The 14,801-nt window shown below is 38.3% G+C and overlaps 1 protein-coding gene across 1 annotated transcript in view; it reads right to left on the bottom strand.

The window, feature by feature from the left end:
- Positions 1–14,801, bottom strand: part of LOC126237003 (regulating synaptic membrane exocytosis protein 2) — a 1,236,422-nt gene that overhangs the window by 605,097 nt on the left and 616,524 nt on the right. The window contains exon 15 of the mRNA XM_049946727.1: positions 9,948–10,084. Coding sequence (XP_049802684.1) covers positions 9,948–10,084 — 137 coding nt within the window. The remainder of the gene's footprint in view (positions 1–9,947; positions 10,085–14,801) is intronic.

Here is a 14,801-nt window from a genome sequence, read left to right as displayed (position 1 = left end):
CACTAAAGACCAAGAACGCTCATGGATATGACGGGGTATCTAGCAGAATACTGAAGTATTGTTCTATGTATGTTAGCCCAGTACTTAGCCATATCTGTAACTTTTCCTTTAGGAGTGGTCAGTTTCCTGAATGATTAAAGTACTCGGCAGTGAGGCCACTTTATAAAAAGGGAGAAAGGGATAATGTTGACAATTTTAGACCTATTTCTATGCCATCGTTGTTTGCTAAAGTTATTGAGAAGATTGTATATACAAGGTTACTGGAGCATTTAAATTCACATAATTTGCTGTCAAATGTACAGTTTGGTTTTAGAAATGGATTTACAACTGAAAATACTATAATATCTTTTCTCTGTGAGGTTTTGGACAGATTAAATAAAAGGTTTGAACGCTAGGTGTTTTCTTTGATGTAACGAAGGCTTTTGTCTGTGTTGACCACAAAATATTACTGCAGAAGTTGGACCATTATGGAGTAAGGGGAGTAGCTTACAATTGGTTCGCCTCTTACTTTAAGAACAGAAAGCAGAAGGTAATTCTCCACAATATTGAGAGTGGTGGTGATGTTCAGTCCCAATGGGGCATTGCTAAGTGGGGCATTCCCCAAGAGTCGGTGCTGGGGCCACTGCTGTTTCTTATTTATATAAATGATATGCCTTCTAGTATTACAGGTGATTCAAAAATATTTCTGGTTTGCTGATGACACCAGCTTGGTAGTGAAGGATCTTGTGTGTAATATTGAAACAGTATCAAGTAATGTAGTTCATGAAATAAGTTTATGGCTTGTGGAAAATAATTTGATGCCAAATCACAGTAAGACTCTGATTTTACAGTTTCTGACTCACAATTAAACAAGAACTGATATTTAGATCAGACAGAATGGGCATATTATAAGCGAGACGGAACAGTTCAAGTTCCTAGGCGTTCGGATAAATAGTAAGCTGTCGTGGAAAGCCAATGTTCAGGAACTTGTTCAGAAACTAAATGCTGCTTTATTTACCATTAGAACAGTATCTGAAATAAGTGACAGTTCAACATGAAAAGTAGTCTACTCTGCATATTTTCATACGCTTATGTTGTATGGTATTATCTTTTGGGGTAATTCTTCTGATTCTGTTGAGGAGCTCCTGGAAGAGCTAAAAAATTAAGCAAATTCCAGTGTTACATTGTTGATTTTCTTTATTGAAACTTATGACTTGTCGCCTGAATATCTTTCTTATATTTCACTCTATCTGTTTCTACAATCATGTTATAATTTCATGTATTGACTCGTTCCATGACCATGGAGACTTCTCCTTAATTTGGTCCTACAGAACAATAAATAAATAAATAAAAACACTTCTTTGACCTGGCGGCAGTGTACGTCTTACAGAGCCCACCACTGCACACTTATTTGACCCGGCAGAGGATTTAGTAACAGATGATGCTCTGCAGGCAAGCGACACCCACCACAGCAGTTGCTGGTGACTCACAATTGCCGCCAGCTGTCATTGAGCAGTCATGTGCACTGCAGCCTACCCCCACCTCACCCCACACAGACAGCCAACCTGGACTATGACCAACACAGCTGCACCATCCAGCCCCACCACAGTGGCCAGTGGACTACGTCACATGTGCCAGTCACCATATTTTAATCAAACGTCCATGCTGCATCATAATGACGTCACATCGCCCACAGCATCCAGCATGCACACCACCTGTCACCTGCCACTGAGGCCCTGTCTTCAGAGGGACACTTCACCAGCTAATAACAAATCTCCAGTCAAGCTCCAGATACTGCTCCCTGTCTCACCAGCTGATCAAACTTTCAATAGTCTCTGCTGCTGCGAGCGCCAGGACCGTATCGAGTGCCACGTCATGTTTCCGCACCGAGTTTTTCAAATAAAAAAAACTGTCTTTTATGAACTGTGCATCCCCGCAAACGTTTTAGTTTTTTTTTTTTTTCCCATCATCAACAATAACTTGTTCTTTGCATATGAATTTAGTGTTACAAACAATGTGTCTTCACCAACACTGCATTTCTTATACTTCGTAGCAGTTAACTACAGTTTGTTTGTGTATCAGTGTTCTCTGAGGTGACATCTGCACACTAGATCTGCAGCCACACTACAGACAGTTCCCACACAGTGCTGCCAGGCAGTGCTGTTTTGGCAGGCCATACAGAAACACACTTCCGCGTGACCCACCAGCAACTCATGACATTACACACTATCATCTTCATGCTAACTCTGCTATCATGTATGGCTGCCAACGTGCTCATGTTGTCACCACAAGTGCATGAGGCACAAATGTATGCTGGCCGCAGATGGAACATTTTTGCTTCTTGTGCCTACCGGGCTCTGCTCCACAAAGGAGGATGTGTGTGGCAGCCTCAGACAGCAGCCCAGCAGTTGCAGATGATACAGTCAATAGGCCAACATTCATCCACATTATGTCCCCTGGCAAAAGTACCATTAGGGTAAAGCATGGCAACAATGTGGCACAAATGGGCATGCAGAACACAAAGAGAGAAGTGTGAGCTAGCCACCATTACACAACAGACATCTGCATCATTCTGCAATCTTGCCAGATGTGGTCCACATAGGTCAAGCACAAAGCACGCAAATTGGCTCTGCTACTCATTTGCTACGTTTCCTGTGCTCATGAATTTAACAGCATCTGTGAGACACAAAACATTTGCATGCTCACCCGGACACACGTACATTGCCTTCTGTGGCCACAAGCCTGTACTGTGCACTCGATCACTGAGGAGCATATACCCTGCATGATCAGTGGTTGAGCCGTTCACCACAGTCACATGATTGCCCCCACTGTAATTATTGTAGTTTTTGGTGTATATTGCAGTGAATAAATGTGTTGTGTGTAATCACATGTATTTAATTGCCGATACCCATGCCTACACCTTGGACATAGTTTGTGGGTATGGCAGTAAGTCAGTACAACCGGTTCCACCTCACAGCAGTTCACTAAGTTTTAATTCATTTCACTGTTCTGTACTTTGTGCTCAGGCATTAGAGGACTGCAGGGGGTAGAGTGAGTGACACACATCCAGTGCATACAAAAGTTTAAAGGCTGCATTCTGAGATCATGACTGCATATTTCTCAGCAAAATGGCCAAAATTTTCATTTGTGATGCATTGCAGGGTCTGTTAGCTTGCAAGAGTGCCTCTTTCTCCTTAAAATGTGAGGTCAAGTTGACGATGTTTCCTTGGAAGTATTTCTGTGCTTGTGATATTACATTCACATTATAAAAAATGAAATGTTTGTATGGCATTAGTGGCTGGAAGAGCTCATCTATGATTGTTCTATAGTCTGGTGCAAGTCTTTTTATTTGATGTCACTTTGGCAACTTGCATGGCTATGTGATGAAGATGAGATGAAATGCTTAGGATAACATGAACACTCAGTTGCTGAGTGAAAATAAATGTTCAACCTAGGTGGGAATTTAACCCAGGACACCACAAAAAGAAGCGGTGTCACTTTCCATTAGATAACAAACTGCACACTAGTGAAGAACAGTAACACCAATTGTTTTAATACTACAGTATATTTTTCCTTCAGCTGGTTTTATATTTGGACTACTTTTATAGACTTTTCCTTTCAAAAATCTCCGAAGATAAAATACACACGCAGAAAAGTCCAGTAAGTGAGGCAACCAGAAACATTTGCTTTTTGTTAAGACTTAATGCATACGAGACAATGATGATGGAAAAAATAGTACTACCTTTCACCTTCCTTTCATTGGAAATAATGCGAAGATAAACTTCTCTATTGACAGTGGTTACAAAAGGCTTTGGACTGATAGCTTGATTACTGGAAAGTTAAAATCAAACTCCCGTTTCTAAGATAAAAAGGAATTTGATGTACCGTGCAATGGTTTCTCGTGTACAAGAAGCAATTAGTCTGTTTACTCACTTAGCCCAAAATGTGAAACCCAAGCTTCATCACTCATAAAATATAATGGTGGGCCAAGTTCACAACGAGAAGGTGTACATTCTACCTGTCTGTTGCAAAAGTCATCTGACAGGTTTGTTCAGGATAGCACTAATTTTCTGCAAAATGTTTGCAACCAATGTTAGAGTGAAATTTAAAGGCTTATCGTTATGATTAAGATTACAGACATCATCACTATACAGTCTTATGCTATCACCTTCTGCACACAACGTTTTGCAGGAATATTACAACTATTCATGATAAATTTCATTTGTCTTCTTAAATGAAACAGTACCAATGAAACCTTCAGCTATACACATCCTTTCATTCACAGAAAATGGCACACTTTAAAAGAATTGCTCAGAGAATCTCACATTGCAACAACCAAATTTGTGACAACTGATGATACCCATCATGTGATCAGAAAGATGGAGTGAGCAGAAAGTAAGAAAATCATGACATGTTGCTAATGGTGTGGGGCTGCTTTTATCTTGGACATAATACATAAGATACAAAATATGTTAAGATCTCCCACACTAGTTACTGACAACTAATTCAACAATTACTGATTGCCCAAATTATGGCAATAAAAAGAAGATATAAGTAAAGAAAAACAGTTTACATACAGTTTTAATTTTAAGTTCAGTTTCTGTTGTTTTACTTCCTCTTTGCTTCTTCCTTTCCTATCTGAGCTAATAGTCTGTGATACTACCACTTTGTATCGTCACCTTCTGTGTCTTGTTCTTCTTCTTCTTAGTCACTGTCACTGTTACCCCCACTTTCATTTGTAATTTTACAATTATTTCTTTCTTCTTGATACTCTTACTGTATTATGTTATCAATATGGACATGGACTCTTGACAATCATTTTAAAGTCTATTCATAAGAGCATACATCAGGGTGGCTACTCAAATTTAGCAAGAAAAATCCTTAGAATTCCAGGTGTGAGGAGGAAAATTATCCAATAAATTAATGTTCAGTGAGGAGAAGGCAGCATACCTACCACAATAATGACTTTTCTCTCCTCTCAGCTGTGCTGCATACCAGCCATAAGCAGTCATTTAACTGCAGTTTTGAAACACTGGTAATTGATGTGGAATAATATTCATACTATCAAAACACTTTGAGACAGCACATATTTTAAAATTTGTGATTTATAGAACTCAATAAATTCAGGTTCAATGCTCAATTAAAAATACAGAATTCCCTATGATTTTATGAAATTCCCTAAACTCCCTGAGACTTCCCTGCAAAATATAATTCCCTGAGAATTCCAGGTTTTCCAGAAGAATCATCACCCAGGAAGGTGTCCTCTAAAATATACCAGTACCAACAATCCATCTATAATGCAATCAGTCCTGTGTTTTTCTTGGAACAACCTTCGAACAGTATAATAACAGGTCATTAGCCAGCCATCAGATTTTTTTACATAAATACTGTGGCATTCAGACAAGGAATTCCTAACCAACCAGAGTATCTAATATGACCATTACTAGAACATTTTCATGGCCCACGTTCCTAATAGAGCACTTTAAATGCTCTTAATATGTGCCATAACAATTGATACCATATCAAAATACACAGGACTTTCATAATAATCATGTTGCTTCCTAATGTGATTACACAAAGCATAATGCATTCATTTCCCATCAAATGTCACATGAAGCCACTCACAGAGTGTTGAACTTTGCTATAAAATTCACTCCTGTGAAAGCAAATGTTCTTCCTGCCACACAGTTGTCTTTGGCCATTATTTCTTCACTGACCATTACTTAAAAGTAGCCTTGTATTGTCTCTGCTAATCAGCTGTGAACTACAAATTCATAAATCAATATATAATAACAAAATCATAGCTGTTACTTTCTTCCATTATTGACTACTAAAATTTATCATCCTTACAACTTTGAAGCATTGTGAACATTGTGGTTACTTTTAAGAATATTATTGCTGCAAAATACAAATGGTAGCATAGCAATGAAAAGCGATTAAATATTTTTCTTTTAGATCAAAATGAAAATAACCAGCGATTTTAACACCAAGCAATTAATCACTGTCATCACTTCTCAGCTACGTTCAAAAACCCTTTGTGTTCCCATTTGTAGGAGGTACCCCTTGATTCTTATTCCTGATTTTTATATATATATATATATATATATATATATATATATATATATATATATATATATATATATATATAAGAAGGTGTGTGTGGGGGGGGGGGGGGGGGAACCGGTAGATATGATGTACACGTACAGATAAACCAACAATAAAAATTTCAGAAAAACTGGGGGATTTATTCAAAAGAAAGAGCTTGATAAACTGAGCAAGCCAATAACATTTTGGTCCACCTTTGGTCCTTATGCAACCAGTTATTTTGTTTGTCCATGATTGATAGAGTTGTTGTACATCCTTCTGAGGGATATTGGGCCAAATTGTGTCCAACTGGCATGTTAGATCATCAAACTATAGAGATGGTTGGAGGGACTTGCCCATAATACTCCAGAAATTCTCACCAAGAAAAGATCTTGCGACCTTGCTGCCAAGGTGGGGTTCAGCAAGCATGAAGACAAACAGTACAAACTCTCACTGTGTGCACTCAGGCATTGCCTTTGTGAAAAGCCTAGGATGCCTTGCCATGAAGGGCAACACAATGGGGTGTAGAATATCATTGATGTACTGCCATGCTGTAGGGGTGGCATGGATGACAGCCAAAGGGGTCCTGCTATGAAATGAAATGGCATCCTAGACCATCAATCCTGGTTGTCAGGATGTACGGGGGGGCAACAGGTTGGTATCCCACAACTGTCCGAGTTGTCTCCAGATATGTCTTCACTGGTGATCGGGACTCAATTCGAAGTGGTCCGCATTCCTAAAGACAGTTCTACTTCAGTCAATGAAATTCTAGGCCGAAAATGTGTTGGGAGGTGCCCCGGACAGCAGTGGTATACCAACCAGACTGCAGCTCACCATACGGTCTGACAACCAGGAGTGATGATCTGGAGTGACATTTCTTTCATAGTAGATTGTCTTTCGTTGTCATCTGTGGCACCTTCACAGCACCGTAGTACATCGGTGATATTCCACGCATTATTTTCTTACCCTTCATGACAAGCCATCCTGTGCTTACATTTCAGCAAGGTAATGGCTACCTGCACACAGTGAGTGTTTCTACTGCTCATCTTTGTGCTTGCCAGACTCTGCCTTAGCCAGCAAGGTCACCAGATCACTCCACAATCAAGAATGTTTGGAGCATTATGGGCAGGGCTCTCCACCCAGCTCAGGATTTTGACAACCTAAGGCACCAACTGGACAGAATTTGGTGTAGTATCCCTCAAGATATCAGTCAATGCCAAGCCAAATAAATGCTTGCATATGGGCCAGAGGTGGACCAACACATTATTGACTTACTCAATTTGTTAAGCTCTTTCTCTTGAATAAATCATCCAGTTTTTTTTGAAATTGTAATCATTTTTTTATTTATTACAGTTTTTTAAAAAAAAGCAGTATATGTATTGCCAAACACCACTTGGTCATGAAGCAATTACACTCAATAACAATACTGACTTTCACTGCCAGAGTAAAGATGAACGCATATTATAAATTTAGTAATTCTGTTTTATTGTTGGATAAATATGGTACACATGAATGCAAGTTTTTTCTGGAAAATACAAGGATACTATTTTCTTGGGAGACCAGATGAAAAACATCATTGTCTTTTTTGCAGTACTTTGACAGCTTTCTGTAATCTTCTTGCACAGTGATAAACTTACTGAAATGCACATCAAGACTATAATATTACTAATCTGATAAACTAAGAAAATATCATGAACTTCCTGCTATTTATTATGTGTCAACTTCCAAAGCTGAGGCAGTTTACTGGTTCCTGTATTTCCTCTATGCATTCCGATTTGTTTGAAACTATTGTATTATAGCATATATTACACTTTTGTTTGTTTTCCATTTAGACTCAAATCAATTATACAAAATGTAAGTACTTCATATACTCAACATTCTATGATCATCTTTTCCATATGGGCTACGGAAAAGCATCACGAAAAAGCTACCGTATTTACTCGAATCTAAGCCGCACTTTTTTCCGGTTTTTGTAATCCAAAAAACCGCCTGCGGCTTAGAATCGAGTGCAAAGCTAGCGGAAGTTCTTAAAAATGTCGGTGGGTGCCGCCACAACTTAGTTCTGCCGTCGAATATATGTAGCGCTACACAGGCATGCTTTGTAGGCACAAAGATAAATACTGGCGCCAAAACCTCTGCGTCCGTAAATAAATTAAAAAAAAAAAACGTGTAAGACAAGCTTTTTTTCTCCACGCCGAGTTTCGACCACTGCATTTTCATACATTATCCAACAAAGTAAACACAAATTCCGTATTGTTCATCTTCGAATGTAGCAGCATTTCAATGTACTACGAAAACCTGACTGGCAAGAATGTTTAGGATGTTTGTCAATATGGCCAACTCTACGTTCTAAATTTTTTCCTATCTGTGAGAAGAGATGGTTGCTAATAGGAACTTTTATAAATTGTGAATCACATGCAGTATTCTCGTCACCATAAGAATAATATGAATATAAACATTTTGCCATGTATTGTTTCGTGTTTGCTGCTATCTGCTGGCCGCGGTGGTCTAGCGGTTCTAGTCGCGCAGTCCGGAACCACGCGACTGCTACGGTCACAGGTTCGAATCCTGCCTCGGGCATGGATGTGTGTGATGTCCTTAGGTTAGTTAGGTTTAGGTAGTTCTAAGTTCTAGGGGACTGATAACTGCAGATGTTAAGTCCCATAGTGCTCAGAGCCATTTGAACCATTTTTGCCGCTATCTCATTTAAATCCTGTCTGCGTAATAAACCACAAAACTAGAGTGAGACAACAGCAAACGCGGAAGAATATACATATCATGTCATGTTTATATTTGTATTATTCTTATGCTAAACAGTGATACAGTCAGAAATGAAGCGAGGCAATTGACTAGATTTTTAAATCTAAGATGACTCTAATTTATGTGCAGAATGTAATGTACTAAAGAGGCGCCTGCAAAGATTTTCAAACGGAGAAAAATTTTCGCTTAACTCTCGTTCAGAACATCTTCTATCATACACAGTCTATTATTTGGTTCTTGTTGATCATTATCAAAGAAAGCAGCAGTGTAAGTAACAACAAGTAGCAGTCTCTTGCCATTGTTTCGCTAATGAGACGATTACTCTTTTTTTTATTATTATTATTGTAAGCGGCGGTGGCGTGCACAAAAGCAAGCCATACCGCGAGCGGCGACAGGCCGTAAACACGCAGTATCAGAGTACGACAAACAATGCATGACACAGTACAGTAATGCATTTTCAGCGTAGAGTGATGTAAACACCTATAACAAAGAAAACTGCGCTTATCAGATCAAAGAAAAATAAGCAATCAATTCAAAGCAGACGAAGCATGTGAAAAAGGAAGGGTACCCATATAAATAAGGACGGAGCATCTGACGCATAGCAATGGCTACCTGGTAAAGCTTAACTGCTAAGCTTACGACTCGAACCAAACTACTGTAGCTGTATCGTCATTCATTCGACCTAAATTGTCTCATATTGCACTGGACCAACTTTGTTTCGATTTGGAGACGCGGCCTAAAACTTTTCTCTCCCCTTGAATTTCGAGTCTCAAATTTCAGGTGCGGCTTAGATTCGGGAAATTTTTTTTCCTTGATTTCGAGTCTCATTTTTCAGGTGCGGCTTAGATTCGAGTGCGGCTTAGACTCGAGTAAATACGGTATTCCAAAATTTAAAAAGGAAAAAAGTGTACAACATGTTCCAGCAAAAAGTCTATTTTTTTTACAATTTTAATCATGCCTATTATCAATTATTGTGTGGCAAAAGGCAGTTTCCCGTATTTCTCACATCAATGAAAAACAAGGTAAATCAGAAGAAAGATACAAATCTAAATTTGCCTATCTCTGTTTAATGATGTAATGTATATCATTACAAGCAAACTTATTTATACAATGATAAAACATACCTTGCTTCTGGAGGAGATAAGCTACGATGATCACCAATTCGACGTGGGCTCTTGGACCTGCTACGAGAGTGCAAACTTGGTGAATCCGTCGGTGCAGCGGAATGCGAACGTTGACTCATCATTGGCTGACCCCCATTCTTCAAAATCAGGAGTACATAGAAAATAGTTGTCAGAAGCATATATGTCTCTTGAGGAATTCATAAATGTAAGAAACATTAATTGTTGCTATTACTAATGTGTTTAGTGAAAAAATGTGAAATACTTCCTGTTATGTGATAAATAAATTTAGTGACTAAAGCAAAGCTGTCCTCAATGTTAAGGTCAGTTTGGACACAACAGTGCTTAATTACAGATTGTCCTGTGGATGGTGAAGTGCCCCTGCCTTCCATTATTAATGACTGGGGACTGAATGGAGAACCTTTAGAACTGTACTCTGACACTTAGCCATTGTAAGATATCATTTTGTAAGGCAGATCACGGTGGGTGTTATTGGTACACTTCCACCCATCAGAATGTTGAACTGCTAGACAAATTTTTTTGAGCAATTAAGAAAAGGATGAATTTATATTTTATAATTTATGTTAACTGTAATTGTAATTAGTCTGTTACACATACTGTATGATGCATGAATTGTATGTGGTGATAGTAGAGCCACCTACCAGAGAGAACATGGACCACAGCAGTTACTGGGCATCACATGGATCTGTTCCAGCTGAAAACAGTGAACTAAAATCTTCTCCTGTGTACTTAGTCAAGTAGTCTAAGTAAGTCATACTGAGTGTCTGAAGAAGTCTGAGCCAGACTTGGAAATTTGATGATACATATGTTAATATGCAGGAAGATATTAATTGGAGCATATCTTAATCCTCAGCTTAATCATGGCATTTAAGTACGGCTGACTGAATAATTAATAACATTGTGCTGGGATGTGTTTGATAATAGGTTCAATGCCAGAAGAGAAAAAGTTTATTTTTGTAGCAGGGTGAAAGGTGGTGGTGTCAAGTAGTAACAGATATGATTTTTATTGTAATTAATTTAACCCTTCACTGTGTTGCTTTGCAGATGTGCAAAGCAAAGTTTCAACTCTCTTTTTGACATTGTTCTTAACGTTTAATGCTTGAAACTGCTTTGTTGATGTGCTATGTTGTATTATGACAGTAACTGATAAGATTCTGCCACTAGAATGCACTAGTGAGTGTATGATGCGACAATGTGTGTTGCTGTGAGTAGCACTGTAAATCAGGCTGACATTGCTCTCTTTCGGCGGTGATTGTTAGTACTTGAATGGAATAACACATGAATGCAAAAAAATTGTAGTGCTTCTACAACCTTTGGAGAGTATTCTGCTCCATTCATCTTGTATTTCTGCTAATAAATATGTGAGTAGTACACAAATCAATTTCGTTTGCATATGTGCAGTAGTGCGTAATAATACTTCTATCCACAATTGAAGGATGAGAAAGTAGTGTTTCCTTCTTTCTGCTTTTTTCTAGTTTATCGTGATAGTTCGAGTGCTGTAATGGAGTCATTCTCGTATTTCGACAATGGACGACATAAAGTGATGACGTATGAAGAATTCATGGCCCTAGAATGCCCTTCTGGCAGTGAAGATGAGTTAGATTTTGACGATTCAGATGAAGACCTGACAATAAACATACATGATCTGGAATCTGCAGATAGTGATAGCGAGCCTGAGGCTACTGTAGTTAATACACATAATTCAAATAATTATTGTTTGAAGGATGATGAGAATGAAGCTTTTGCTGATGCACAGATACCACAAGCTTCTGAAAAACACCAAAAGGTTCAGAAAAATCGAATCATCTGGAAAAACAAAGTGATTAATTTGGAAATGATAAATTTATATTCAAAGGAAAGTCCTCACTGCCACAGTCAGTGCTAGAGTTGTCCACGCCATATCAGTTTTTTAAATATTTTTTTAATGATGAATTAATGGCAAAAATTGTTGATGAACCTAATCTTTACACCACACAAAAAAATCAAAACAAACCATTTAATTGCAATTTTCATGACATTCATAAACTTATAGGCATATGTATTATTAGTTCTTTGGCTCCACCTACTGCTGTCCGTGATCTCTGGAATGATGTTATTGGTGTTGAGGTAGTAAAACAGACATTGTCTCAGAGATACTTTGAGAGTCTGATGGCCACTTCGCATTTCAATGACAATACAAAGTGGCTAGATCCTGAGAGTCAAGATCATGACAAATTGTACAAAATCAACCCAATAATTGATCATGTGAATAAAAAATGTCTTTTGATTCCAATGAGTGAGCATTTGTCAGTTGATGAACAAATCTGCGCAACCAAAGCAAGGCACTACATGAAGGTTTATATGAAAGACAAACCACATAAATGGGGGTATAAACTATTTGTTTTGTGTGGGGATATGGGGTTTGCACACAAAATTGAAATCTACAGTGGGCAATAAAATAATCCAAAATTCAGGATAGATAATGAACCAGATATTGGAGCATCTGGAAATGTTGTGATTTGCCTCATAAGGAAAGTTCCAAGGTATCAGAATTAAAAAATCTACTTTGATAGATATTATATCTCTATGGATCTAGTTGTATACCTTTTCAAACTTGGGATCCAGAATGTAGGAACAATACAAAGGAATAGGATACCAAATCGCAAATTTCAAAGTGAAGTGGAACTGAAGAACGAAGTATGTGGCTATTCTGAGGAATACATCACTACTGTTGAAAATGTGGACATTTCCTCTGTTTTGTATAAAGATAATAATATTGTCTGTTTCCTGTCTACATTTGTTGGCGAGCTGCCAAAATCTGAAGTGACAAGATTTGACAGAAAGAAGAGAGAGCACAGAATGGTGCAGTGTCCAGCTGTTGTTTCTGTTTACAACTCACATATGGGAAACGTAGATTTGCTGGATAGCAACATTGGAAGATGTCATATAAAGATTAGATCCAAACGCTGGTATTTACATTTGTTTTTCCATCTGATTGATATAATTGTAATAAATTCGTGGATTCTGTACACAAGGGTACTAATGGAAAAAACAGCAGCAAAGATGCTAATGAATCGAAAGAAATTTAGAACTGAATTGGCTCAAACTCTTTGCAGATTGGTCCTGGAGCAAAAAAAATGAGGTATACCGGCTAGCACAGATCCAATAGAGATAAACAGGATGAGATATAAGGGATCATCTTTACCTCCAAAGGAAGTAAGATTAGATCCTTATGATCACTGGCCAGTGTGGAATAAGAAGAGAACAACATGCAAACGCCCTAACTGCAAAGGCTATACCTTTATCATGTGTGAAAAATGCAGAGTGAATTTTTTGTTTAAATAAAGACAAAAACTGCTTTCTTGCATTCCATAGTGTTTAAGACATGTGACTTTCATTAATTTTCGAATATGTCATTAATTCTTTCATATCTGTTGTTAATTTGACATGAAAAAAAAAAATTTTTTACTGTTAATAACCTTTTTGTGTGAAAAACTTTACACGGTTTTGCATATGTGCAAAATCTCACTTATGAGTGTATATGATAAGTTTCCCACAGTTTTGCATAAATGCAAACTGAATAAAAATAATTTTCTAAATTAAAAACATCTTTTTTTTCAATATTTTCCCTGACATCCTTGAACAATTTGGGGGGAGGGGGGGAAACTGATCCTTTCATTCTCTTAAAATGGTTAACATAGATGACATATATTTTCTGCAGAAATCTGTACTGTTCAGTTATAGTTAATAATGACACCTTTATGATGGTGAAATATGTTACAATAAATATCATGGAATATACCAGATCTTATTGGAGATTTATTAAACAATGTGTTAGGCACAACAATTGTCTAATGTGGGAACAAATATATACATCTATACATATGTAAATTGAAAGGGCATCACTGCTATCAGCTGCAGTGGAACACTAAGCGGAATCAGTGGCGATGAGTGAAAATGTGTGTTGGACTGGGACTCAAACCCAGGATCTCCTATTTACTAGGCAGGTGCAGTAGCAAGTGCGCCATCCGAGAAGCAGCATTATTGTAACTGCATGGACAATCTTGCTATGCCTCAAGGCCAATCCACATTCCCACCGAGCACCACCTATCCGCAGTCCCTGTCCATTATACTCCTGTTCACTACTTAGAGATTCCCACAGGAGGACAGACATATTTGTGCATTCACATTGAAGAAAGTGGATCCATTACCCTGCCAGGCTTATCAATTATTTGAAAACATGGTGTCTGTGTCCCTTTGAAAGAACAGGCTTATCAATTACTTGAAAGCATGGTGTGTATTCCTTTGAAAGAACAGATGCCATACAAATCCCGCAGCTGTGAAACATTATATCTAAATTGAAGGGGGGCCACTGCTATCAGCTGCAATGGGACATTAAGCAGAATCAGAGGCAATGTAGAAAATCTGTACTGGACAGGGATTTGAACCTGGGATCTCATGCTTACTAGGCAGATGCAATATCCATTGCGCCATCAGGGTCACAGCATTATCTCAACAGCATGGACTTTCTTGGTACACCTCACAGCTGATTCACACTTCCACCAAGTGTCCCCTATTCACACTCCTTCAATTTACCTGTAATTTTTCACAGCTGCGGGATCTGCATGGTGTCTGCTTTTTAGAAGGAACAGACATCATGCATAAAAATAATTGATAAACCTGGCTGGGCAGGATCCACTTTCTTCACTGTGAATGCACAGACACATCTGACCACCTGTGGGAATCTCTAAGTAGTGAACAGCAGTATAATGGACAGGGACTGCGTATAGGTGGCACTCAGTGGTAGTGTGGATCAGCCATGAGGTGTGCTGAGATAGTCTGTGCAGTTGCAGACAG

Source organism: Schistocerca nitens, chromosome 2, assembly GCF_023898315.1.
Source record: "Schistocerca nitens isolate TAMUIC-IGC-003100 chromosome 2, iqSchNite1.1, whole genome shotgun sequence".
Lineage (NCBI taxonomy): Eukaryota > Metazoa > Arthropoda > Insecta > Orthoptera > Acrididae > Schistocerca > Schistocerca nitens.
This window is presented reverse-complemented; position numbering and strand designations above follow the sequence as displayed.